The 25,875-nt window shown below is 48.4% G+C and overlaps 13 protein-coding genes across 13 annotated transcripts; 6 read left to right on the top strand and 7 right to left on the bottom strand.

Moving 5' to 3' along the window:
* Positions 1-277: 277 nt before the first annotated feature.
* Positions 278-1,776, top strand: N7509_001552 (uncharacterized protein; the record flags this gene model as incomplete). Its single annotated transcript, XM_056626189.1, has 4 exons — positions 278-470; positions 529-829; positions 890-1,015; positions 1,056-1,776. 4 exons carry the CDS (start codon positions 278-280, stop codon positions 1,774-1,776), a joined length of 1,341 nt encoding a protein of 446 aa, XP_056491984.1.
* A 613-nt stretch (positions 1,777-2,389) lies between these two features.
* On the bottom strand, positions 2,390-4,113 carry N7509_001551 (IQ calmodulin-binding motif protein; the record flags this gene model as incomplete). The annotated part of the gene is made up of 5 exons (XM_056626188.1): positions 2,390-2,732; positions 2,796-2,941; positions 2,991-3,803; positions 3,883-3,957; positions 4,018-4,113. The coding sequence occupies 5 exons, from the start codon at positions 4,111-4,113 to the stop codon at positions 2,390-2,392; spliced, it is 1,473 nt and encodes a 490-aa protein (XP_056491983.1).
* A 1,123-nt stretch (positions 4,114-5,236) lies between these two features.
* Positions 5,237-5,809, top strand: N7509_001550 (S-(hydroxymethyl)glutathione synthase; the record flags this gene model as incomplete). The annotated part of the gene is made up of 1 exon (XM_056626187.1): positions 5,237-5,809. One exon carries the CDS (start codon positions 5,237-5,239, stop codon positions 5,807-5,809), a length of 573 nt encoding a protein of 190 aa, XP_056491982.1.
* A 465-nt stretch (positions 5,810-6,274) lies between these two features.
* Positions 6,275-7,733, bottom strand: N7509_001549 (uncharacterized protein; the record flags this gene model as incomplete). The annotated part of the gene is made up of 5 exons (XM_056626186.1): positions 6,275-7,121; positions 7,168-7,355; positions 7,425-7,453; positions 7,522-7,565; positions 7,645-7,733. 5 exons carry the CDS (start codon positions 7,731-7,733, stop codon positions 6,275-6,277), a joined length of 1,197 nt encoding a protein of 398 aa, XP_056491981.1.
* A 1,392-nt stretch (positions 7,734-9,125) lies between these two features.
* N7509_001548 (Amino acid/polyamine transporter I) lies at positions 9,126-10,908 on the top strand (the record flags this gene model as incomplete). The annotated part of the gene is made up of 3 exons (XM_056626185.1): positions 9,126-9,295; positions 9,357-9,985; positions 10,058-10,908. The coding sequence occupies 3 exons, from the start codon at positions 9,126-9,128 to the stop codon at positions 10,906-10,908; spliced, it is 1,650 nt and encodes a 549-aa protein (XP_056491980.1).
* A 357-nt stretch (positions 10,909-11,265) lies between these two features.
* On the bottom strand, positions 11,266-12,039 carry N7509_001547 (uncharacterized protein; the record flags this gene model as incomplete). The annotated part of the gene is made up of 1 exon (XM_056626184.1): positions 11,266-12,039. The coding sequence occupies one exon, from the start codon at positions 12,037-12,039 to the stop codon at positions 11,266-11,268; it is 774 nt and encodes a 257-aa protein (XP_056491979.1).
* A 1,636-nt stretch (positions 12,040-13,675) lies between these two features.
* On the top strand, positions 13,676-14,615 carry N7509_001546 (uncharacterized protein; the record flags this gene model as incomplete). The annotated part of the gene is made up of 5 exons (XM_056626183.1): positions 13,676-14,020; positions 14,077-14,167; positions 14,225-14,307; positions 14,368-14,453; positions 14,516-14,615. 5 exons carry the CDS (start codon positions 13,676-13,678, stop codon positions 14,613-14,615), a joined length of 705 nt encoding a protein of 234 aa, XP_056491978.1.
* Positions 14,616-14,876: 261 nt separating this feature from the next.
* Positions 14,877-15,821, bottom strand: N7509_001545 (NmrA/HSCARG family protein; the record flags this gene model as incomplete). The annotated part of the gene is made up of 1 exon (XM_056626182.1): positions 14,877-15,821. The coding sequence occupies one exon, from the start codon at positions 15,819-15,821 to the stop codon at positions 14,877-14,879; it is 945 nt and encodes a 314-aa protein (XP_056491977.1).
* A 695-nt stretch (positions 15,822-16,516) lies between these two features.
* On the bottom strand, positions 16,517-18,290 carry N7509_001544 (uncharacterized protein; the record flags this gene model as incomplete). Its single annotated transcript, XM_056626181.1, has 3 exons — positions 16,517-17,713; positions 17,769-18,028; positions 18,080-18,290. 3 exons carry the CDS (start codon positions 18,288-18,290, stop codon positions 16,517-16,519), a joined length of 1,668 nt encoding a protein of 555 aa, XP_056491976.1.
* A 2,078-nt stretch (positions 18,291-20,368) lies between these two features.
* On the top strand, positions 20,369-21,107 carry N7509_001543 (GNAT family N-acetyltransferase; the record flags this gene model as incomplete). Its single annotated transcript, XM_056626180.1, has 2 exons — positions 20,369-20,777; positions 20,851-21,107. 2 exons carry the CDS (start codon positions 20,369-20,371, stop codon positions 21,105-21,107), a joined length of 666 nt encoding a protein of 221 aa, XP_056491975.1.
* Positions 21,108-21,437: 330 nt separating this feature from the next.
* Positions 21,438-22,464, top strand: N7509_001542 (D-2-hydroxyacid dehydrogenase family protein; the record flags this gene model as incomplete). The annotated part of the gene is made up of 2 exons (XM_056626179.1): positions 21,438-22,194; positions 22,217-22,464. 2 exons carry the CDS (start codon positions 21,438-21,440, stop codon positions 22,462-22,464), a joined length of 1,005 nt encoding a protein of 334 aa, XP_056491974.1.
* Positions 22,465-22,543: 79 nt separating this feature from the next.
* N7509_001541 (uncharacterized protein) lies at positions 22,544-24,189 on the bottom strand (the record flags this gene model as incomplete). The annotated part of the gene is made up of 4 exons (XM_056626178.1): positions 22,544-23,227; positions 23,265-23,812; positions 23,865-23,938; positions 23,993-24,189. The coding sequence occupies 4 exons, from the start codon at positions 24,187-24,189 to the stop codon at positions 22,544-22,546; spliced, it is 1,503 nt and encodes a 500-aa protein (XP_056491973.1).
* Positions 24,190-25,189: 1,000 nt separating this feature from the next.
* On the bottom strand, positions 25,190-25,866 carry N7509_001540 (GNAT family N-acetyltransferase; the record flags this gene model as incomplete). Its single annotated transcript, XM_056626177.1, has 2 exons — positions 25,190-25,672; positions 25,726-25,866. The coding sequence occupies 2 exons, from the start codon at positions 25,864-25,866 to the stop codon at positions 25,190-25,192; spliced, it is 624 nt and encodes a 207-aa protein (XP_056491972.1).
* Between the last annotated feature and the right edge of the window lie 9 nt (positions 25,867-25,875).

Below are 25,875 nucleotides of genomic sequence, written 5' to 3'. Positions count from 1 at the left end.
GCTGGGCGAGGTGCGTTGGGTTGTGAAAAGGCGTGAGAATGAAAGACCTGATATAGCCTTTATGGTAAAGAAAGTTATGCACGGCACAAGGTGAACTTAGACCCAATTGGACTCAGAGCTGGTGGATTGTTGCAGGCGAGACGTGAAAATGCGGGGAGGCAGTTTTGCCTCGGAGCTCTCGGCTATCACAACCCACTTTATTTAGTTACATCGATACCCCGGATTGCAGATCATTAATTGCTTTCATTCACAGGATATTGTACCATTAAACATAGTCATGGCACAAAACTCGTCAGGAAATGCGTACGTGCTGGGTGTGGGGTTGACCCAGTTCCTCAAGCCACGTCGCACGCGTGAATATCCCGAGTTGGGTTATGAAGCAGGAGTGAAGGCGATGCTGGATGCGAAGATTGATTATGACTCTGTCGAAGCGGGAATCGCGTGTTATTGCTATGGAGATACCACCTCTGGTAAGTTGGTTGTGAAGTCGGTCCTGACCAGAGGGGAACTGACCATTATGCGGCATAGGACAAAGGATCTTCTACCAATTTGGCATGACTGGAATCGAGATCTACAACGTGAACAATGCCTGTGCGACCGGTTCAACAGGCTTGCACCTTGCGCGAAAAATGGTCAAAGGTGGCCTCGCAGATTGTGTTCTGGTGATCGGCTTCGAGCAGATGCGCCCAGGTTCCATCAAGAGCGTATGGGATGATCGTCCTAGTCCGCTTGGCCCTTCTACAAAGATGATGGAGGATGAATTCGGCAAACATGACTCACCTCGAAATGCGCAATATTTTGGAAATGCCGGACAGGAATACATGTCAAGGTAGGTACCTCATTTCCGTAACAATTAGAAAGAATTGCAACTAATTATCTCAATCGACAGATATGGCGCTAAGGCCGAGGACTTTGCGGAAATCGCCCGAATCTCCCATGAGCACTCACAGAAGAATCCATATGCTCAGTTCCGGACTGCCTATTCTCTTGACGATATCGTCAACTCCACACCGGTGTATGGCCCCCCTTACCAAGCTTCAATGCTCTCCGACCAGTGACGGCGCAGCTGCAGCTGTGATAGTCTCCCAAAAGTTCCTCGACGCACGTCCACATCTGCGCTCCCAAGCAATCTTGATGGCAGGCCAGAAGATGCTTACTGATGGGCCGGAGGTATACTCTCGAAGCGCCATTGATCTTGTTGGGTTCAACATGTCCCGCGATGCTGCCAGATTAGCCATGCAGGAGGCTCAGGTTCAAACAAAAGATATTAAAGTCTGCGAGCTCCACGACTGCTTTTCTACGAATGAAATGCTATTGCTTGATGGGCTTGGCTTCTCGGAACCTGGAAAGGCACACGAGATGGTCCGCCGTGGGGATATTACATATGGCGGCCGGGGTCCTGTCATTAATCCATCCGGTGGGTTAATATCCAAGGGCCATCCGCTTGGGGCTACAGGATTGGCACAGTGTGCCGAGCTTACTTGGCAACTTCGGGGTTGGGCGAATAACCGGTTCGTTGAAGGGGCGGATGTCGCATTGCAACATAACCTAGGACTGGGCGGAGCAGTGGTTGTGACCGTTTACAAACGGGCAGATGGCCAGAAAGGTCGAGCAGTTTCTGATGTTGAAGTTGCAAAGGCGTCTGGTGTTGGCTATAATCCCGCTGTAGAGGCCCGATATGTGAGCCCGCAAGATGGAGAGCGTGTACGAAGCAAGACCAAGCGCCACGACTATGTCCTGCATGAGACCGTAGGGAAGCTGTCGTCACGGATCTGAAGCAATTTTCCACTAGTTGAATAATGCATTTATGAAGAGGAGACGCAATATTTTCCTATCGTCTAGATCGAGAACATTGGCTATTGAATAACAGGCGATTTCTGTTTATTTACATAATTTCATGGGTATGCGAATGAGTTTTTTATTAAGTTTGGGAATGTATCGTGTATAATCAGAGATAGAAGCATTCGCTCGAGTAGCAAATTGCTTTCCTGAACCAGCAGGAATATTCACAGGCATTATCAAATCCTCTTTCTAGACGGTGAGCAGCCGACGGCACCCGCGTGACTGAGACGAGTGCCTTCTTGGGACTTGTCACTTATACCATGTGTCTTTCCCATCTTGTTGACGTGTCCCGGCCTGACAGCCAGAATGTTCCACTTCCCATTCACCTCCGTTCTTTCTATTTCGAGGGAAACCGACTTGACGAAACAAGGTTAGTCTGGCACGGGTTATTGAGGCGTATGGATATTTGTTGCATTCTCGAAGGGCTGTCAGGTAGTGTGGGTTGTGTAGGGCCGCCAGTTTCAGAAGTTTAGCATATTTCCGACCATCAAAGTGGAATGAGATTCTGCAGTTTGCCAGTATAATGATGTGTGTTGAGCGGCCTAAATCACCATGTTCCGTGAAGCTTGTGCTTCTCGGGCCAATCGTACATCGGACGTATACCAGGCGAATTCGATCTCCAATTTTCAACCCTCACTTGCCTTTGAATCCTGTGGGGGGAAAGATGAAGTTTTTGAAGCTTGTCTTTGACATTATCTTTGGTAGTGTCTTTGGCAGTATCTAGCTTTTCATGAACGTTGTGGAGTTTCTTCTTCGTAAGGGTGTATCCCTCAATGCCAGCCAAGATCGCATAGGATTTGCTAATCGAGACGCGAGAGAGATCGACACCTCGTTCTTGGAGAGAGTGATGGAAGGCTCGGAAGTTGGCCAAGTGAGGGCGATAGTGTCCGCTGTGGGAAATATGAATATCATGAACCACTGAAGGAATTGAGTGTTTTGAAAGAGAGACTTACCTTAACGGGGCCAGACTGCGTAGCTGACCATTCTTGATTTTGAGCATCCCGGCTGCCGAAATCCGTCCACCGCGGAGAAAGGAGGAGTGTTGAAAGGCACCGGGCTCTTTGATGCCGATGTAGATTCGAAATGATGTATCGGCAACCTGCATTATAACGTCAGCCATGTTCATCACAATAGAAAACAATACCCACAAATATCCACATGTCGTCTTTTGTCGAAAAGCTACCAGCAAAGTGATCATAGATGGCAGTGGGCTTAATGCGAGAGAACTTGCTGACCGCTTTGTTCAACTCATAATCCTCGCGCGTCGTTAGTCGTGGGTCGTCGTTTTCCTTATCTTTAACAGTAGTTGGTGAAGAAGTTGCTGGTGGGGATGGGGATGGGGATGGGGATGAGGATGAGGATGGCGAAGGGGAGTGTGGACTCGATATCTCGATGTTTCCTTTGTATGGCGTGGCACCGTCTTGTACATGGACAACCCCTTGCATGCTATCCTTGAATCGCTTGCTATTTGTTTGAACAAGTTCATCATTCTTCGCCCAGCGGAACATTCCGGCATCGTCCACCTTGACCAGATACTTCAGTCTCTCCTCCGGGGATAGATAGCGGACTTGGTCTCTTTCAAGCTTTTCCCTAGAGCATCGTGGAACTTCCACATCTTTCCCCTCGCCGTAGTCAAGCCAGTAGAAGAAGTTCTCGCTCGAAGGGGAATCTTTCCAGACTGCATGGTAAGCACGAAGGTGGCTCCCATGCCTGTGTTTTCCGTCGACCATTTCGAGAAAATAAGGCAAGTCCATTATTTTTGTCACTTCCCGCTTTTCTTCCCGGTGATTTGAGTTATCATTTCTCGTCGGTGGAGCCGAAGATATAGAGTCGCCAGTGGCTCCAGCTTGAATGGCTACGCTGACCGCTCGTTGCCAATTTTTGCGCGCCGGACTTGGAGCGGAGTCACATTCGGTGGGTGCTGGATTCTCGGGATATTGGATGGATGATTGGTGTGTTTTCTGGGGTATGGTTCAAAACCAATCAGCCTTATGGTCAAAATGAAGTATATAGCCATGAAAGAGAGGGGAGAGTTCTCACCTCCATCCACCGACTGGCCGCAGTAAGATTGTTGCCCTGCAATTCCCGTCGAGTTCGATAACCCCGATACACGCGCTATCCAACCAAAGAATCAAAACATGACCATTTATACCGACTGTATCGCAAATCGCGTACCTGGATGGTGCCCGCGGCCTGGACTTCTTGGTGACCCGTGACGTCATTTCCAAGTGTTTGCTGGGTTGCTGGCGGTGGTTCTCGAGAGCGTGGCATTTTGGGGAGAATAGAGAGAAGAGGAAGAATAGAAAGGAGAGGAAGAAGAAGAAGAAGAAGAAGAAGAAGAGAAGAAGAGGAGAAGCTGTTCGAGGTTGATATCACGGGAGTGCAATGCCGGTTGCTCCTTCCTCCGCCTTGTTTTATTTTTTGTGTCTTCAAAGGGAAGGAGCCCCACGTGCATCCCCGCGTCCGATAAGATAAGCAGTCGCTCTTTCCCTTGGGTTCACCCAAAATACCATTTCTGCCTGATTCCTCAGGGGTGACTTCTCTCGTCTCTTTCAAGGTTCTCCTCTTTCAACCTCTTCTCTTCTGCTCGTCCATTGGAAGACCGGATAAGTGCCCATTTTCCACCAAGGTTGAACCTTGAGAGGACCTTTGGGGCACCCTCACTTACCTATAAAGCATTCAATCGTCGAGTCGCGCATTCTCAATTTGCATTCGTCTTCCCTCCATGCTTGCCATGGATGCGAAACATTCAACAATCTCAACTGACCGCATCCCGTCTCGAGGACGGGTTTTAGGTCCGGAAATTCTCTTATCGACCATGATATTTTAATTTCAATGTTCTCCGCCTAGCCCAAATTTCCCCCGACTAGGATGTTAACAACGATGACCCGCCTCGGACAGGATCATTCGCAAAGCATGGAACCATAAAGAAAAAAGTATCAATTGGAGAACCACCTTCCTCCCCTCATCCTTGAGGATTCTCTTACTCGATTTAGTCCCCGCCCCGCAATCCCTGCAACTGGGCGGGATCACGCCAGCGCTGAAATCGTGGGGAGGTCGGGAGCATCGGGAATGTATCCGCGTTATCAGCGCGTTCTGCTCCAATTCAGTGCATCGTGGAACCCGGCGCGACCCCGGTTTGTCTCCACCCCGGAGCCGTGCCCGTTCCCCTCATGAGGGGTATGCAGTTTTCCGACTGGATGCGCTGCACTTCACAGCATTTGTACTACACTCCACTAGAGATTGCTCAGCTTTGTATCCAGGTACAAACTAAAATCATTTGTTGATATATATACCCCTACGCGCAATTCAATTCTACTTCTCCTGTTCTCATCTTCCAAACTTCAATTTGAAAAGAATTTACACCTCCCAAACAAACCTCCTAACCTTCACAATGGCCTCCATCCACCCTCTCGTCGACAACGGTGTCACCAAAGGCGACCCTAACTTCCCCGGTGGAAGCCTCCAATGCCGCTGCCCCTCCAACCAAGTCGTCGTCGCCCTAAAGAGCAACATCGCCCACAACCACGCCTGCGGCTGCTCCAAGTGCTGGAAGCCCGCCGGTGCCCTCTTCTCCATCGTCGGCGTCATTCCCCGCGATAACCTCTCCGTCGAGGCCAACGCCTCCAAGCTTAAGATCGTCGACCCCTCCGCCGTCATCCAGCGCCACGCCTGCTCCGACTGCGGCGTCCACATGTACGGCCGCATCGAGCAGGCTCACCCCTTCCACGGCCTGGACTTCGTTCACGCCGAGCTATCTAAGCAGAAGGGCTGGCAAGAGCCCCAATTCGCTGGCTTCGTTTCTTCTATCATCGAGCAGGGATATAACCCCGAGGGTATGGATGCTATTCGCTCCAAGTTCAAGGCTAACGGCCTTGATACCTATGATGCTCTCTCCCCTCCTCTGATGGACCTCATTGCTACCTTCACTGCTAAGAAGGCTGGTGTTAAGTTCGCCAACCTGTAAATGGCTCATTTCAATTAATTAAAATTGCATGTGCTTCAGTGTTGTACGCTGGAGATGTATTCCATAGACCCGGGGCCATTGCTTTTGGTAAGGCTCAAGGGAAAAGAATTCGAATGATATTATGACTTTACTTTATGCATCAATACGTTCTGAAATTGAGAGTCAACCTTATTAAGAGTGGTTAATAGCAGTTGTAATTTTGTAAGGATAGCTTTGGAAGACTACCCCCCTACAGACGGCTATATAGCCATGTACACGACAGACAAGACGCGCCTGGACATAAGAGGACCATCAGCGACGGCTTGGAACCTTCGAAGACGCTTGCTTTTGCATCGATCGATATCAAGTGGAATTCAATATTCGACATTCCGGAACTACATGTAATGTGCTTTTTCAAATGGGAATCTCTATAAAGTGTTCAAGGTTATTATGCAAGTCTATATTCATATTAAATCCACATGGAGGCTAATCCCGCTCTCTAATATCAGTGCGGATGTTAAATTCAGTAGTGCAGTAGATCCCATTACCACGAGGGCTTTCTACTTCGTCACTCGCCTTTTCAAATTTCACGGTCGCTTCCTGGATCGCAAGATTCTCAACATCACCGCCTCTCTCGTTGCCTTTACCCCAAACTTGAAGGGGTATTTCTGGCCGATCTAGATCACCAGAAAGATCCCCCGTCGACCGATTTATCGCCTCTTGACTAGACCGCCCCGCATGGCTGTGTCCAGTGAGCGATAATTCCTTCGTCCGATGGAAGGCCCGAGTGACCGAAAATGAGCCGCGCCCTGAGTGCGAACCAGCAGTCTTCGAACGGGTATTGTTCTCATCGGTCTTCTGATATGATCGCCGTGGAGTAGTGATGTACTGGAAAGCTCTCATGCCAAATAGCTTTCGAAGAAGCGGCCACCAGCACATCATATTCGCGACGAAGATCGCCGTGCTAGCCTCGCGAATATACCATATTTGGTAGACGGTGGTCGTGGGCGATGCGAAGTTGAAATACTTATTCAAAATGGCCGCGATTATCGTGAACAGTCCCAAGCTCATCACTAGAAGTAACAGGAGCTTCCTGCGTCGTGGGAGCTTGGCCTTGACGATAAGTGGTATCGGAATGGCGAACATGAAGGCGTCAGATGAGATATTGAAGACGGCCTGTGTGATTGAGTAGTGCTGGTACGTGGCGCACTGATCATTCGACACGGGCATCGCCCAATATTGCGAGAAGGGCCGACAATAGACGGCGTAGTAGGTGATCATAATCACAGCGAAGCCAAACGCCACATAAACAGACAGAATCTTGACATAGAGTCTAGACGGCAGGTTCTGGGTTATCCGCCAATAGAGGATCAATAGACAGGTTTTGACCCCCCCATGTCGAAAATAGCATGCATTGTTCCAGCGCAATCACGATTTTGCTTCCGAGAATGCGGTCGTGGACTTGTTTCGGGTCTGCGAGTATCTGCTCGACTTCGCCCGGATCCATCAAATTGGTCGCATATTTTGCCGATACTTGGATCAATACGAGGAGAGACGTATAGAAAAGCTATTGAGATGAAATTGAGATTAGTCCAAAGCCACAAATCTGATCGCAGAAAACTTGGAACGAGCTCACAAAGGTGGCTGTCATAACATAGTCGTCCCCTAGAATGTGCGATAAGACATGTCAGTCAAGCCCGACCACACGATGGAAATTGATTAGATTTGCGCACATGATATCCCTTGTATTGACATGTTGGTCATTAAGCGCGAAATCCTATTTGTACGCAGTTAGTTAGCATATTGCTCACATTGAATCGAGGGGCATCTTCTAGAAAAAGATGCATCACACGCACATTCGGCCGACGTATAGAACCGTCCCAATACTCCAAAATATCGCCGCTTCCACCAGAAGCTGGTGCGGAGTGGGCGAAACATTTCCCATTCTGACGATGGGACTATTGCTGTCCTCAGACGCCTACCTCACAGGATCACAAGGGTCGACTTCAGTCCTTCCATCGGAGGCTCTTGAAGAATGAGAGTCAGAATCAGCATAAGACAGTGGCCTCCAGAAGGAAATTGAGTTTGGCGGCGGCGGCGGGAAAGTTCCATTTACCCAAGGATCGAGAGGTTCGTTCAGGTCCAGAAGTGCACGGATCTCATTGGCTTACGGCTTTGATTAACTTCCATCGGACGCATCGAATGGTGTGAGCCACCTATGAGGGTATTGATCGGCGCGGCCAAGAAGCCTGAGGCCTAAGAGACATACGAGTATCGGCGACGAAGAAATAGCCGAACCTTCGGAACGGAGGATTTGTCTGACCATGGGAACAGGAACAATTGGATTCACAAAATTGACTCGTAGAAAAGTTAGGAACAAACCCAATTTCGCGCATTGGGATACATCCCTGCACTGCACACTTGCACGCCCTGCACTTTTTCTTTCTCCATGACGTTTCGAATCATCGAAATGTGTTCTTTCGCCTTCTTGCGTATGTTTCGCATCAATTGGGTAAAGATTAATCAACTCAGCGGGCCGTGACCCGCCGATCTTTGACGGCAAGATCCACAAGTGGAGACAAATATAGGGCGTCGCTGGCCCTGGATGAGCTCTCGATCCTTCGTTTCTCGTTAGGTGCATTCCAAGCACGCTAAGTCGTGGGGGCTATTTTACTTCGCCACGGCAGGTCACGGCGATTGCCGACAGCCGCTGTGTGGATATTATTCAATTTATTCCACGAAGCTGTCATTTTGGTGAAGAAATAAGCCACATTTCGATGCAGGGTCAAGTCCCTCGCGTCTTTTTCTCGTGATGGAGATCTGGAACCATGAAATCGATACGATCGGAATCGAAGTCCCGGTTTCACCCAATGTGCCTGAAGGCTAATAAATGGGTCCATCGCCAGAGAGGGGTCTGGCTTTGGTTAAACCGGGACCCAGCGGACCTTTCACTTTCAACTGAGTGCAGGCGATGCCCGGGCTGGATACCGGCGAAAACTTTGATCGTTTGAGAATGTATCGCAGCCTCCGGATCGTTCTGCTGCATGTATCCACTTACGCTCGGCGAATAGGGATTCTCGCGCATGAAATGTTTTAACACTGAATTGGACTCGGGGGATTTCCTTGAGCATGAAACTCGCGTGGAAACTCGCGTGGTAAATGATGGGCCCGTCTATGCCCCGAAATGGGCATTCAAAAGAAGTTTGACATCTGCCCGTGCTAGTTGGTGGGGCATGGGTGTTTTGTCTGTTGAGTTTCTTTCTCTCGTTTCTCTTTCACCTGGCTCCTGATTCTTTCTCATTTCCAATTGCTGTTGACTGAAATCATACGTGACACTATGGCCGTCACTGAGAAGAACGCGGCTCAGGCCAGCGCCAGCGAGAATGGGGTCAGAAACAGCACCGAGATAGACACAGTGCGCCAGGAAGCTGCACTGGGTCACAAGCAGGAGCTGTCGCGGAACTTTGGATTATGGAGTGTAACAAGCTTGGGAATTGTGATCGCTAAGTTAGTTGATTTGTTCTTTCATTGTTCGCGATCTTGACTGACATGGATATGTGCAATCTAGTTCCTGGGCCGCTACCGGTGGTACGATCGTGACTGCGCTCATGAATGGGGGCCCGATGGCTCTACTCTATGGATTGATCCTCGTCAGCGTTTTCTACACGGCTATTTCGGCCTCGTTGGCTGAATTGGCATCCTCGATGCCCTCCGCAGGCGGAGTATACTACTGGTCGACTGTGTTGAGTGGAAAGCATGGTCGCGCCGCTGGATTCTTCACCGGATATCTCAACGCCTGTGCTTGGCTTCTGTCGGCCTCGTCAATGAGCTCCATGTTGGGCAACGAAGCGGTGGCTATGTACCTGCTTCGCCATGACGACATTACCTGGAATTCCTGGCAGGTATTCATTGTCTTCCAAATCGTCAATTGGACATGCTGTGCGATTGTTTGCCTCGGAAATAGGTTCATTCCTATGATCAATCGACTCGCTCTAATCTTGTCTATGTGCGGACTCTTTGCCACAATTGTGGTTCTTGCAGCCATGCCAAAGACACATGCCAGCTCCACCCAAGTATGGAAGACATACTATAACATGACTGGTGGCTGGTCTGACGGGGTTTGCTTCATGACGGGTCTTCTCAATGCTGCATTCGCTGTTGGAGTTCCAGACTGTATCAGCCATTTGTCAGAGGAGGGTGAGTTGAATGCCGATTGATTTGTTTCATACAATCCGATTGAGTCGTATGCTAACGGTTCATACTATTTAGTTCCCAAGCCACAGGTCAAAGTGCCTCAGGGCATCATGCTCCAAATGTTGACAGCCTTCAGCACCTCCTTCATCTATCTTATCGCTTTGTTTTATTCGATTCAAGATATTGATCTGGTTTTTGAAAGCAGCTCGGGCTACTTCCCTACTGCTGAGATCTACCGACAAGCAACAGGAACTACTACCGGTGCCATTGGTCTTATTGCAGTGTTATTCCTGGCTACTTTTCCGACTCTCATCGGCACCTTTGTTACCGGAGGACGAATGTGGTGGAGCTTGGCCCGTGATGGCGCAACACCCTTTTCAAACTACTTTGCCCAGGTTCACCCTACGTTGAATTGCCCCGTGCGTGCTACGTGCGCCATGAGTGCACTGGTTACATGCCTCGGCTGTATCTACGTTGGAAGCACCACGGCCTTCCAGGCCCTCATCTCGTCTTTCATCGTGCTGAGCACCCTGTCCTATTTTGGTGCCATTCTGCCCCATGTTTTGACCGGCCGTCGCAACATCGTACCTGGGCCTTTCTTCATGGGAAGAAAGCTGGGAATGGCAGTCAATATCCTTTCTTTGGCCTACATTTTAGTCACCGTGGTTTTCTTCTGCTTTCCCCAGGTGATGCCTGTTAGCGCCCAGAATATGAACTATACAAGCGTCATCACTGTCGGCTTGATGACATTGGTTTCAATTTGGTGGTTTATCCGCGGAAGAACCCAGTACCGCGGTCCCCAGTTTAGCTTCGAGGCTGCTAAGGACTTGACTTCTGTCCAAGCAGGAAAGGAGCATGGAAATGCGACATTTGCAACTGGGGAGGGGTCTACTGGAAGTTCTGTTGAGGGAAATGAGCGGGCGTAATAAATTTCTGTTCTTGCAAAAAGCAAAATAGGATGACGATGAATGCTTTGTACATATGATGTGATTTACCGCGGAATTGTTTATAGTTAAAACTCTCACTTGATGTGGGAATAATGAGATATTGATTCTTATGACTTCAATTGCTTGAGATCAGCTTGAAGATTACCTGTGTCGAAATACAAAATACCACTCCCCTTCCAACAGTCTAGTCGTTTATTATCCCAGTTCGTCACACTCGGGCTGACCTCTGATTATTATATAGATGTTGAAACTCCGATCCCATCGCTCAATAGTTTATTTTCCGAATCAACCATGGTTTCGGCATGCGAAACAGAACGCCTATAGGCACTATTACGTTTAAGACGAGGTGGCGGTGGCAGTGGCAGAGGCGCTGGTCAGAGGGGTGGAGGAGCCTGCCACAGAGCTGGACGAGGAACCTGCCGCAGAGCTGGACGTGATATTCGCTTCCAGCGGACCAATCTGAAGAACACCGCATGGGTTCTTCGGAGCAGAGACGCAGTCGCCGAGGTACGTTCCCAGACTACCAGTCTCGTTTGTTTTCAGAAGGACCTGGCTAGGGGCGTATGCGGGGACCAAAGAAGTGGCATTTGCCTGGAACATGGAAGAGTTGACACGGCTACCAATCCAGGTAGCGTGAGCGGAATGTTCAGCGGCGAGGCGAGCAAGCAAAAAGGCGACCTCGGGCGATTGGGTGTAGCCAGCAGCACCAATGAAAGCGCCACTGAGGGTGGACTCAAATTGGTAGGCCCACTTGACGAACGACTGAATGCCGCTGACGGGAGGGAAGGTGTATTGGCATGAAGGCTCCTTGAAATCGGGGGCCTGGGAGCTGACCTCTCTCACAGCCTCGGCAGTCAGGTTGTCGGCGTGAACAATGCCCTCGAGGTTTTCGAGAGCCTTAGAGCTGCTGGTGCTGTTGGACACCAAGGAGGCAACACTTTGGTTGAGCTGAACGGTCTGATAAAACGAGTTCAGGAAGTTCGACAGTACCCAGGTGTACTCAAGGACGTCTGTGTCACTAGAAGTGAGAGAGCAGTTGGAGCTGCTGGCCGCCGAGGAGAGGGCGCCTCCAGCGACAAAAAGCCAGGCGATCTGCGATCCGAAACGCATTTTGCTTTAGAATAGATGTCTTAAAAAACACGGTGTATAAGATTTGCAAGAAGGGGAAAAAAGTTCAATGTCGTTTTCAAGGGATATACCTGTTTTATACGCGGCACCTTGACAAGTAGAGTGCGAATTAGGTATCGAAATGAGCGACGGCTTGATGCTGGCCATATTTCAGTCAATTTCATCATAATCAAGCTCTTCTGAGCCGCATGCGGCGATAATGCCAGGCTTCTAACAATATTTCACAACTTTTGTGCGCGAACCATGGCGATTCTGGTTACTTCTTCTGCCACAAAGCTTATTTAGCCGGGGTTCCGGAACAGCTTCGGATATCGCACTCCAAACGACCAATACTTATGCGATCTGACAACAGAATTTTCTCCCTCGATTTCAAGATGATTCATTGAACCGGAAAACGACTCCATTATTTCGTTGATTAGTGTTAATCAATCTTCTTGACCCCTGCAGTGAACCCCGATATCGGCTGACATAATCATGCTTGACTTGCGTCACGACTTTTCACAATCGCCAGGATGTGATTAAAGTAGTATCAAATTCTTCAATTTCACGCGATATGTGCTCTTTTATTACCGCTGAGGCCTAGAGGGTATAGTCAAGGCGCGGTCTAGACCTTTGTCCGACACGTGGTGGACGGTGTTGCCGGGCAGCACTAAGAAGCAGAGCAATGTAGTCAAGCAACATATACTTATTTTGTGCAGATGGATATCGCAATTCTCTAGATTCCCGTTAAATAAATATTAAAACAGTATCAGAACCTTCAATTCGCTGCATATACCGAATAATTCAGCTAGAGTTGTGCCTCCTACTATACTAGGTGCGTAGGTTAGACTACCAGTTAACTATGGCAGGTTATGCATGAAGCTCGGCCAGCGGGATTGATGATAGAAACAGCCCTGCAGGGCAACTATTTTTTAAAAAAAAAAAATTATAAAAAGAAATCACTCAGCTCCATCTCTACATTATCCTCCAGATAAAATGAGATTCAATGGGCGGTCTTAATGATGTGTTATATTTCCGCACTGCCTGTGTGAACTATCTCGACAAATGCAAAACTGAGTCCAGTCGTTCCTATCACAAAATATTGAGCTTCAAATAGAGGTAAATTAGCTAGAAACAAGATAATTAAATTCATTCCACCTAGTTGATAATAGTCGTACGAGTACTGATGTTTGGTAGTCTGGAAGGGGATGGATAAAAGCGTGATAGTACGGAGTAAGCTTCCGCATAAACAAATGCGCTGCCGATCACAATTTTAATTCCAAGCTTTGGAGCTCAACCCGCCCTGGGATTCGCGCAATTTCTCAGCTCAACATTTAAAGTAATCCACACATGGTCTTTAAAGTTTCACACGTTCCTTCAGGGTCCAATGAACACCCCCTGAAGGGGTCGGCGGGCCATATCCCAGCCAGCCAGCTTGAGGCAAGCCAGTTTTGTCGTGAGCTGTGGAGGTCTAGAAGAAAAAAACAAAAAAAAGGAGTTTCGCATCGCTTGAGAAGATCATTTGGCTTGAGCACAAACTCCTCCACTTCTACCCGGAGCCAAGAATTTTGCTCACACGGTCACTTCGAATAGCACTGCTCATCCAATTTCAATTCATCCGCACTTTTATAGACCGAAAATGTTCACTTGGAAGCTTGTTCAGGCTCTCCTGGGCGTTGCCTTGATTGGTTTGGTCCAGGAAACCCACGCCCAAACCGTCCCTTCGAAAGATTGTGCCTCCGGTGTCCATGCCATCATTTCCAGGGGCCAGGGTCCTGGTAACGATTTAAGCGTGATGAAGGCTTTGTCTGACAAAATTCTCGACCAAATTCCCGGGTCAACAACCCTTGGTTTTCCCTTTGACCATGATCCCGAAGACAAGTTCACTGCAGTTTCCTCTGGAGCTCTAATGCTGCAGGGTTATGTTGCGGATTATGTGAAAAGCTGCCCGAAATCGAAACTGGCTCTTGTCGGATATTCTCTGGTACGTCCCCGATAATATGAAAGAGGGCGGTGGTAATTGCTTACACATTGAAATAGGGTGCTGTGCTTACCATGGAAGCTCTTTGCGGAACAAGCTCTCTTCTGTTGATCCCAGTTCCACCACTTGACCCATCATACAACACGAGTGGTGAGTTTTCGACTAAAAGTCGGTATTCAGTTCTGTGGCTCTAATGAACATCTCTAGTCATTGCGAACATTGTTTACGGCGATGAAACATACGTTCCCTTCCAACCTTGGAATACCGGAAACTGCTCGGTTGGCCTCGGAGTATGTTTATCATCATCTAAGAACTAACGAGAACCGCATTCTAAATAAATCATTTGACAGATCTTTCCACGCCTGAATCCTTCGTCGTGCGATCCATTCGCAAGCTCATTGCATAGCTATTGTGACTATGGCGATAACCAGTGTTGGTAAGTCAAACATATCGATTTGAAATTGAGATGAGAATCCATCCATACTGACATTTCTGCAGCTCACCACTCCCCGATGACGACAATCTCGCACATCATACTTATATGAAGAAGTATGATCAAGATGTGGTCGATTTCATTAAACGCCGACTGGATTCTTAGAAATGGTACAAGGATACCTATATGCTATAATATCTTTCGGCGACCTCTGGATACTATCCATATATTTTAGCTATATCTGAGGTCTCGGCTTAATATTTCCAAGGTTCAAATAAGACCAATACTAGTAATAATAACAGTTTTGTTGATATAAACCTTGACAAATTTTGTATCGAAGACTTTGACAGGGGTTATGGACATTGCGAGTGTTAACAAAGAACCCTGCTGGAAAACCTCTAACAGGGTAGAATTGAAAGACAGAATCTACTCTGGAAAGATCTCCTTCGCGTGTTCCTCAATAAATTCTTCGAGGCTGGTCAGTTTGCCCCTTGCTTGTTTTACAGTCCAGTCGACCAACTCCTTCGTCTGAGGGCCATAGTACCCGGGTTTCTCAATCCAACACATCATAGCTGACATTGAGTGCCGGTAGTTCGGGGGAAGATAGCTAATCCACAGCTCCTGTGGGATCTGGGCATAGATTGTCTTTTTGCCCGTGATGCGGGTGATGATCTCTGCGACTTCACGGTACGAATAGAAACCAGTTGCCGCGGATAATGTCGAGTCGGCGTATTTCTCTGGCGCGGCGAGAATAGCAGCGACGTACTTGCCGCTATCCTTTGCGGCCTCGATGAGAGGAAATGGAGCGTCTGGTGAGATGAAATTTGCAATAGCGTACGTTAGCTGGCCGCCTTCTTGTCCAGGGACCGGGCGAGGAATTTGGTTGGTTAGAAAGTTCTGCATGAACATTCCTGGCGCGAAGAATGCGCTGCCAATCGGGAGTTCGCGGATATAGCTTTCAATCTCTGCCTTGGAATCGAACGAGTCGACTGGGTGTCCCCACAGGCGCTCGCATGCTGGGGTCGTGCTGAATATGAGATATTTGGCACCAGCAGCGACCGATGCGTCGGCGGCTGCTTTTCCTTGTCGAAATTCGCGAGATTTGAGGTGTTCATCGTAGACCGTGTTAGTCACGATGAAAACAGTGTGGGCGTTGGCTAGTGCAGCGTGAAGGGACTGGGAGTCATCGATGTCGGCAGACACAACCTCCACACCTCTCTTCTGGAGAGCTTGCCCAGCGGGTTTTGAAGCGTCGCGAGTGATTGCACGTAGCGAATACACTTTCGAAAGCTCGGGGTCGTTTAAAACAAAGTCGATGACGGAACCACCCTGCTGGCCGGTTGCACCGAAGACAACAAGGAGCTTGCTCATGTTGGGAATTCAAAAGGTTGGAAATGTTGAGATCAAATCGTTAGGTTAATGGACGTAAGGTGTGCAAGATAAATGCAAATTAGAAGAAAAAGTGTTATGGGGTAAATAAGTCTAAAGTCCTGAATGGTGAACGCGTCGGAGATAACCAAAAATTCGGATTTAAATCCGGAACCCGAACATTGATTAATGAAAAATCGTAAATCCGAAGAAGAAAGCTCGACTTTAACAGACACTACGGCGTATGTCGGTATCCGGTCTCTTTCAGGGCAAAAAAATATTTGGCTTGGATGTTTCAGACACCGGAGTTGAGTAGAAAAGAAACATCTAGGGGATGAAGTATCACAGGCGAGCCTGGTGGGTATGGTGGCAAATTCTGTGCTGCGGGGAATCCCCAGTTCTATTACACTCACTCGCACCTGGGAGTATACACGTCATGGTATTTATGTGTCTCGTGCTCAGGTGAATCCCAACCTTCCAAGGTTATCCCACTTCTCCATGACATTGCGGATCTAGAATAAACACCTTCACTAGTATGAGAGTGCTTTCAAGTCTCGAGATAATTTGGTAGTTTGCCGAACCACGAAAAGTTCATATTGACACGTCGCTAGGAGTTCGAAATGTAATTGATTTCCCATGCTACACATTGATGCAAAGACTTTTTCATAAGTTGTATTCAATTTTATTTCTATCTTGATTCAGTCAAGGTCAACCCGGCCAGTATCGATATCGGCATCAATCGGCTTAACAAACGCAGGACGGACGATAATCTTGTGGCCCACATAAAGCAAAGTGAAAAGAATGAGACTGAGGTAGTTAATGAAAAAGTCGGTCACACTGAAGCTCGGAATAAAGGCCGTGAACCCCTGCGTGATGATAATCAAGACATTGAAGAAGAGGCCGTAGTATGAGAAATATGGCTGGAAGAGTGCTTTGTATGCCAAAATGTCACGCGAAATTCCTCGAGCTTTCAACGCGCGCATGAATGCTAGATGGCAAATATTGAGCGATGCCCAGGTGATAAATCCAGCCAATCCGGCTATCTGCATCAGCCATTCGAACACAGTGCTTCCAGCATTTGACAGGTTCAAGAAGCCCAACAAGCCAAAAGCCGACGTGAACAGGACACTCCAGTAGGGGACACCCCATTTTGTGGTTTTGACGAACAACCTGGGTGCGAAGCCCTCGTGTGCGAGACCGACTAGAATTCTGCTTCCGCTGTAGACATTTGAATTGGCAGCTGACAGAACCACAGTGAGCAGGACTGCGTTGATAATGGATGGCAATACATTCACGCCAGCGCGCTTAGCAGCGATAACAAAAGGCGAGGCGTTTGCGTTGTTGGCGCTGGCTCCGCTGCCTTCGCTTGCAGTGAGGCGATCATCGGTTGATGGAACGACGATACCGATGAAGAATATAGTGAAGATGAAGAAGAATATAATTCGGAAAAACGCCTTTCGGATAGCAGATGGGATGGTTTTGCGCGGGTTCTCCGTCTCACCGGCAGCGATGCCGACCAATTCTGTACCTTGGTATGAGAATCCAGCTTTAATCAAGACAGCCCAGAACCCAACAAATTTAGCTAGGGCGGGTTTGTCTTCAATGAGGTAATTGTTAAACGGCCCTGGATCGACCCAGTAGCGGAAGCCAATATATCCTTCTTTGCCGACTCCTGCGTTCATGCAGATAGCAAAAATCATGAACCCAATTACGGTCAAGACCTTAATGCTTGAGAGCCAAAATTCGGTTTCACCAAAGAAGCTGACTGGGAGAAGGTTCAATAAGATAATAACCACTAGGAAAACGGCGATGAAAATGGCGATCGGAATGGTATCATTCCAGTAATTTATAATTAAACCTGTCGCTGTCTGCAAAGGCTCGTTAGCGATAAGGATCTAACGCCGAAACCGAGTCATAGTAGTTGACTAGCGGGGAGGGGGTAGGAAATACCAATTCGAGCGCAAAAGTCGATGCCCAGGAAAACCAATATATCCAGCCCATTGCGAATCCCAGACTTGGATCCACCAATCGAGTGGCATAGGAGGCAAATGCTCCAGGAATAGGTAAGAAGGTTGCAACTTCTCCGAGCGCTGTCATGACGGAAAAAACAATGGAGCCGACGAAGATATAAGCGATGAGTGCACCGACAGGTCCGGCATATGAAATAGCTGTTCCACTTCCGATAAATAGACCCGTTCCGATTGTACCACCTATATTATCGTTAGCACATCATCCCGGTAATTGGAGGGCGTAGCTTTTACCAATGGCAATCATCTGCAAATGGCGACTTCGAAGCCTGCGCTGCAGATCAGGCAATTGGCGCTGCTCGCCAATTACCTGTTTCTCTTCGGTATCGAAGTCATATTCATTCTCAATGCCACTGATAGGGTCTTTCGATATTGAGTCATCATTTTGCTTTTTGTCTATTCCGACATTATGGTGCGCAGGAGTAACTTCGTCATCGGAAACCATATCGGGGCAAAATCAAGCACAACGAGAACAAGAAGAGATAGGAAAATCGTAGGATGAGATTCAAATGTGGACCTCGTGAATTGCAAATATAAAACAATCCGGGGGAGCAATACCCCATAAAGTATCCAGCTCTTCGCGGGGTGCGAATTCCGGGGCCCCAGGTCCCTCCGCTCTCGCCGGGCCGGTACAGCTGCTGGCGGATCCACCGAATGACCAAAAGAGCATATTCGGGCGATTCCTGGTGGGTCGGCACAGCTAAAGACCTACATAAGAAAGGTTGTTTGAATTTAGCGTTCCCGCGATGCCCAGCGACAGAGGTTCAACCCGAACGGATGTCTCCGATGATAAAAATAAGCGTCGACTAGAGGCTTTATGACAAAACCTTTCCGTGGAGTAAGCAGACTCCCGGGCCGGTGAGATCGGATCTGCATGAAATCCGATATACGGAGTAAGTGAATTGAGACAGTGAGAAGCTGGAGGTGGTGCTAAATGTGGTGCTGGATAAACCAAAGCTCACATCTCCGGAGGCTGCTGGGGCTGAGATCCTCCTCGTGGCCACGGCGACTTTTACTCTGTGCAATTCGAAAATTCCTCTAGGTGGTACGATGTTTTTCCAACTCGAGGAATTCATTATACAATCGAAACTGCGCTGGTGCGGGGTAGTAGGGCGTGTTGTGGAGATGGAATCCACAAGATTCGTATTGCAGCCTGGAGAATAGAGTGGGCAGGAGTAAGTGCATGTATGACTGAAAGATGCAACTGGTGGTTTTTGACGATTGATTTTCCTGCTTTGCTGGGTATTAAAATCAAGATTCAAGCCTAACCCGCACATAAAGCACTCGGTCTGCGGGGGAGGGTTGAATATGAAGCAATTGTAATCGGTGACAGTGGCTGAACCCTCGGCATGCGATCCCGATGCATGCGATGTAACGGCCGAAACTTTAACCGACTAAGTAGAACACCGAGTCGATCAATTGGCCGCTGATCGACTGATGGCGAGAAAGCACTAAATTCAATGCCCACTTTCTATCGCTGTTCGCTGTCAATCACATGTGCGTGGCTTCAGCTGTTTCGGGACATTTTCCCTCCACTCCAGGTCCAGAATGATGTCTTTCAGCGTCAATTCACGAAAAATTTATGCCAATTTCTCGCCAGGGCTGGTCAAGATAACCCCGTTTTCCCAGTATAGCTAACCGTGATGCTAGTAGCACTGGGGTACATATCTGTCCGAGTCTACCCTTACTCTTTGTCAATAAGCGATCGATTGTCCCGCTTTCTCACGTGGCAACGGAGATTTGTGCACAATAATTAACCGTGACCGTTTGCATGTAGACTCTTAGGCTTCCCCAGTCTGAGCCATTGAGTGTATTATTATACACCTGGGCATGCTGCTCTTCAACCTATTGGGTTGGAAGCTCATCAGTGCCTCGGAAGTGGCGGAACCTTGGGCATTTCAAGTCGCTGATTATAAATACCGATGCTAAGAAGGACGGTACTATGTCCGCTAGTGGGAGGTGAGAATGGGCCATCTGCGCACTGTCAGCTTACTAGTAATGGTATTGCCTTATTCAATTTGTCGGCGAAGGAACTTGAACGCATTTTGGGTCAGTTTGAACGGACGAACAATCGCACCCCGATATGTTGCCATCGCATTAGAAATGCCAAGATTGTAGTATTCAAGTTGCAACACATCAAGTCCGATAATTCCCATGATGGAGAGGACTCGGACACTGCATCCAAGATATAAAAACAGGACCGAAGATAATTGCGGGGTGCCGATTTCTGCTCCAGATTGCGCCGGCGAGGTGTAGAATTAGAGCTAAATAGGAATTTGGTGATAACGGTGCGCTTTTCCTTCTAGGGACCCCGAAAGGCGGAGGGTCTCCGAGAACAGTGGGGGGTCGGGGATCTTTGACCGTTCGAGGTCCGAACTCCGAGTGAGTCAAGTCGACTCAAGGCAACTCAGATTTTAACCACAATTGCATCTTCATCTTTGGCAGTACAAATACTCGTTGACTACCATCAGTGTCCAACCCAAATACCCGACTGATAATTGCTGATTGAGTCGCGAGTCGACAATGGATCCTCGAATTGAATACGCCACCGAGGCCGACGGGCCTAGCTTGGCCAATGTCAACATAGTCAGCTTCCGGCATCAAGGGCTGCTCCAGGAAGTCTTTCCAGAGGCCAGCGATGAAAGATTAGGCGAGTACAAGGCAGTCTATTCAATGAAACATCTGGCGAATCCAGAGATGCATGTCCTGAAGCTGGTGGACCCGGCGAGTGGAGAGATTATCGGTTACAGTCGATGGCATATCCCCAAGGCCCTCGTCGGGGAGACACTTCCTGTTCTCAGTGAGAAGGCACAAGAAGCTGCGCGCAATTTCACAGCCCATGCCCCTCGGCCGATGAATGAGGCGATGTATAAAGCCTTTCGAGGGCTATTGGAAACTTCTCGCAAACAATTCACCACCGAGCAGGATATGGGTAAGTCAACTGTTGGCCTTTTTTTTTAGGGTGGTCTGTTTTCTCTTGGCCGTTTGATTGACTTTCTCATTAGTTCTGGATCTGCTTGCTATTCTCCCTGAATATCAAGGACGAGGCCTTTCATCAAAGCTGCTGCGCTGGGGCTGTGATCAGGCAGACAAGTTCGGTGTAAGAGTATATCTGGAGGCCACTGGTGACGGATATCCAGTATATATCAAGTATGGCTGGAAGCCCTTGGAAGAAATGACTCTTGATCGGAGACTGTATGGAGGGAAAACGGTGGATCGGTTCACATTGATGATGCGAGATCCGCAGCCCGTGAAGAAGTAATGAAGTAATGAAGTAATGAAGTTGGAAGTTGCATATTGATGACTGAATCCCGTGGAATGAATAGATGTGAATGTGATATGAAGTATAATATTGTGGTTTAGTAGTAGTTATAAGACAATAATGCAATGCAATGCACGAAATGGTACAGCGGATAAGCATTCAGCCGAGGCGCGGGGAGAGCAACCGCGACTTTCCATCATCACTCGACTTTACTTCTACTTCTACTTCTACTTCACTTCTACTTTTTCCTCTCTTCCACCAAATCAGTTGCCATAGATTAGCTCCGAATTGCTGGATTGAATTGTTTTTCTCCCCATCGCCCACCCCACAATGCCCAAGTTCGCTATCCTCGACGACTACCAGGGCATCGCACCCGCCCACTTCGCCCACCTCCAATCGCGCATCGAGATCGTCAGTTTCCCCAAGACACTCGACCCGCGCGACCCTGTCCAGCATGCTGAGCTGATCAAACGTCTATCATCATTTGACGCCGTCCTGGCCATGCGCGAACGCACCCCGATTTCTGCCAAGACCATCGCTGCCCTCCCCAACCTCAAACTCCTCCTCACAACCGGCACGCGCAACCTTTCCCTCGATCTCCAAGCCTGTGCCGACCGTGGTATTCCAGTCGCTGGAACTGAAGGACGACCTCCCGGTGTCAACTCAACTGTCCAACATACCTGGGCCTTGATCCTTGGCCTAGCCCGTCATGTCGCGCGGGACGATGCCTCTGTCAAGGCGGGCTCCTGGCAAGGCTCCTTGGGCGTGAATCTTTCTGGCAAAAATCTTGCTCTACTCGGACTGGGCAAGCTGGGCTCACAGGTCGGCAAGATTGCCATTCAGGCATTCGGCATGAAAGTCCTCGCCTGGTCGACCAATTTGACTCAAGAAAAGGCCGATGAGCAAGCCGAGGCCCAGGGTCTTCCCGCCGGCAGCTTTGAGGTGGCCACTTCCAAGACGGACTTCTTCGCTCGCGCCGATGTAGTGAGTCTGCACAATGTCCTCTCGGAGCGTAGCCGGGGAATTGTCAGTGGTCCAGAGCTAGCTACCATGCGACCTTCCGCGATGATCGTCAATACATCTCGCGGTCCCTTTGATCGACGAGGCAGCACTCCTACAAGCCCTGAATGCCGGCTCAATTTGGGGAGCTGCGCTGGATGTCTTTGACCCGGAGCCACTCCCTCTTGACAGTCCATGGAGAACGACTCAGTGGGGTCGCGATGGACGCAGTGAGGTACTACTGAGTCCGCACATGGGATACGGCGAGGAAGAGCTGATCAACGGCTGGTACCGTGAGGTAGCAGAGAATCTTGAGCGTTGGTTAGATGGCAAGGAACTTTTGAAGAAGATGAATTGATCTATACCATGCATAGAATTGCCACGAATTGATGAACTGGATGAAGCAACTATGAATATCTTTTGTCTACACAACCTATTTAAATCACAAATCGATAGTTTTTCTGCAATCTTCGCGCGGTCGCAATATTGACCCCCTCTACCTCGGCGGTTCTTTGCAATCGCTCGAAATCCTCGTGGCTCAGAGGCACGTCTTCGTCTTCCAGTCGGTCCAAACGCTTGTTCTCTCGCGTCAGGCTGAAGTACATGAACACGAAACAGGCAGCTGTGACTGCCCACAGAGCAATGTTCAGTCCCAGCGCGGGACGATAATGGGGCTTGTCCTCGTCGCGGTAGGTGAAGGGCGTCCAGATAGAAGCACTGCCTCCAACAGCGTTGATATAGGCATATGCTGCTGCGCGCTTCGCCGGTGGCCGGGGAATACTGGTAGCAATCCATGCGAAGAACGTTCCATTGATAGAAAAGATCATCAACATCAGGAACAGCGAGAGATATCTCGGCCCAAAGGAGTCAGTGGTCATGAAGATTATCCAGCCGATAATTACGACCGGCATCGGGTATATCAAGAACCAGAAGCGTTTGCGCAGTCGGTCAGATGCCCATGAATGCCCGATACTCCAAAGAGCCACGAAGGCATATGGTGGAGCGCAGAGCAGCAAAGACACGGTATTGCTATAGCCGAGCGTTTGAGTCAGAGTAGGAAAAAAAGAAGGAAAAGCCTCCTGCGGCCGATTTGCACATAAAGGCAAATGCCAGGACGTGCACTCGTATATCTTTCATTGCCAGAATGAATCCTTTCACCTGCGACATCCCTTCCCCTTCGTCTATATCAGCTTCAGCAGCTTCAATTGCCATCCGGCGGTTGGCGACTCGTCTCAACTCAGGCGAAAGGCCCTTCCAAGTGTGTGGAAACTCTGGTAACAGAAGTATCACGAGGAAACCAAGAACGATTGTGATGACTCCCTCTATGATGTATAACCATCGCCATCCGGGGAGTCCATGCTTACCGGCCAGTCCATGAAGAATGCCAGCCGCAATCAGACTACCCAGTGCTCCGGCAATCAAAGATCCAATGTAAAAAAGGGACATTCGCATGCTGAGTTCTCCTTTCGTGTACCACTTGGATAAGTAGAAAAGCACGCCTGGGAAAAATGGGGCCTCCACGAAACCAAGTGCTAACCGACAACCAAGAATTCCACCATAGCTCTGTACCAATGCTGTTAGAGCAGAAACAAGGCCCCAGGCGATCGTGGTAAGACCAAGGTAGAGTGACGGGCGACCTGTATAATTCAATATTTGATTCGACGGCACGCTACCGAGAATGTATCCAACGAAGAATATTCCCAGCCCTGGGAAACTGTCAGTGACTGCCTACTGTCATGATATGCGGAGCAAACTGACCAGCCTGGTATCGCTCAGATGTCAGATTCAGATCATCTTCCAGACCTTGTAATCTGGCTGCAGCATAGTTGTTTCTACGCATCCGTCAGAAAAAGAGGCCATCGACGAAACTCCCAGCAAATACTCACCGATCAATGAAATTCATCAGGTAGATGACCACAATGAGGGGCATAATAAGCAGATCAATCTTTCGTAACAATTCCTTCTCCAGGGCGATTTCCTCGTCGCTGGGCTTTGCTTCGACAGCTCCATTGCCAGGATCATCTTTGGGTGTCAATATTTCATGGTCCTGAATGACATTTTCGGCGCTCTTCCCCACGCCCATAGCTCTTGACCAAGTCGCTATTGTAAAATGGAAGGCTAATGATCAATATTGTAGTTTTTAGTGCTACTACTATCCGCTCGAAACAGATATCTTCTTGAAATTTATACAAGCTATCCTGAAATGTGCAAGGCACCATGGCTGCATCTTAGAGCTATGGTATTATGTGGATATAAAATCACGACATCGGCCAAGATTTGGAGGTAATCGGCCTCTTTCCGAAGCTTAGGGGCTTAGGGCTTTGCAGCAATGCAAACCCAACCCTTAGACAATCCGTCACGGTCTCGTTGGAAAAGTCTTTTGGTTTCGGGTTAGTCAGGGATATCTCTAGGACCCTACATGGCTTGAAACCCCAATAAAAATCACCCTCGAGTTCAAGAAATCAAATAGTGTCTCACAATGTAAACAACAATTCTATCAAAGTATCGCTCTAAATAAGGCCTGTGGGTCTTCCGCCCAACGGAGTTCTCTGAGTCGTCGATCCGGCTATTATCATCAAGCATGTCTATTGCATCATCTACAACAAATGGCTACACATCAACAACAAGATTCTATAGATGAATAGTCCGAGTCTTAGACCACTGGTCCATCTCGCCGCCCGTAACAATTTTCTGGAATTTTCTGTATTTCTCTCGTTCATATCTGAATTCCAATATCATGTCTACTACGAACACTTATTCAAAAGTTGAACTCAACCGGAAATTATCGACAATACTTAACAAGGTTTAATATATATAGAGAATTTTCGAGTGGGATTATTTATTGCCCTGTTTGTAGTAAGCCACAATACTAGCTACAAATTCTCTGTTTGGGATAAACACAGGCACAGTATGCAATGACCACTTTACTTCTCTACAATGTCGACCCATAGAATCTGACTCGGCTCCATCAGATTTTCCAAGAGACTATTTGATCAGATACGACATTGTTCACCTTGGCTTGTCTTTGGTACAAAATTGACTTCCCTTTAGCTACCTCAAAGATTATAAACCTACACCGTATGTCAGTAGATGCAAAATCCAGGTACGATTAGGAAACTTGCCAGGTCAAACCACCCACCACCAGCAAACTGGCAGTGACTGTTCCCACAATTCTCAAAGCCTGTGCTCTCGTAAAATCGTACCAAGTAGTCGTGAGCAATCAACATTATGCACTCTGCTGATATCTTTGCATCCTTGATGTATTGGATGTATGCCGCAACCATGGCCTTCCCAACCCCCTTGCCCTGATATTCTGGGGAGATGGCAACGGAGTGGACAGCGATGGCTGTGCCATTAGGATCGTTTCCGATCACTTGCCCGTCTTCGATGAACGCTTTATTGTGGGCGAGAGTCCGCCAATTTTCGGGCATCAAGATAGATCCTTCAGTCACTCGTCCACCAGATATTCTGTTTCCAATGACGTGTCCGATGAGTCGGTCATTTCCCCCGTCGTTGATAAAAAGTCCTATAGACAGCTCCGGTGTCTGGCTGAGACGGTAACGAAACTATGACTGATCAGTATTTATAAGGACGGGGACGGGGAATCAAACGTCGCTACCTTTTCTTCGGAACATCTCTCACTCTCTGAAAATGCAGATTCTACAATCACGCAAGAATCAACGTCGGTGACTGAGAGAGGACGCAAGAAGGAGCCCAACTCTGATAGGGCTGAGCACTGAATTGGGGTGCCCAAATTCATTGTGAACTT

The sequence above is a fragment of the Penicillium cosmopolitanum genome, assembly GCF_028827165.1.
Source record: "Penicillium cosmopolitanum strain IBT 29677 chromosome Unknown utg000004l:1.0-4361866.0:1.0-4365735.0, whole genome shotgun sequence".
Taxonomy (NCBI): Eukaryota; Fungi; Ascomycota; class Eurotiomycetes; order Eurotiales; family Aspergillaceae; genus Penicillium; species Penicillium cosmopolitanum.
Note: the sequence above shows the minus strand (reverse complement) of the source record. Positions and strands in the feature narration are given on the sequence as shown.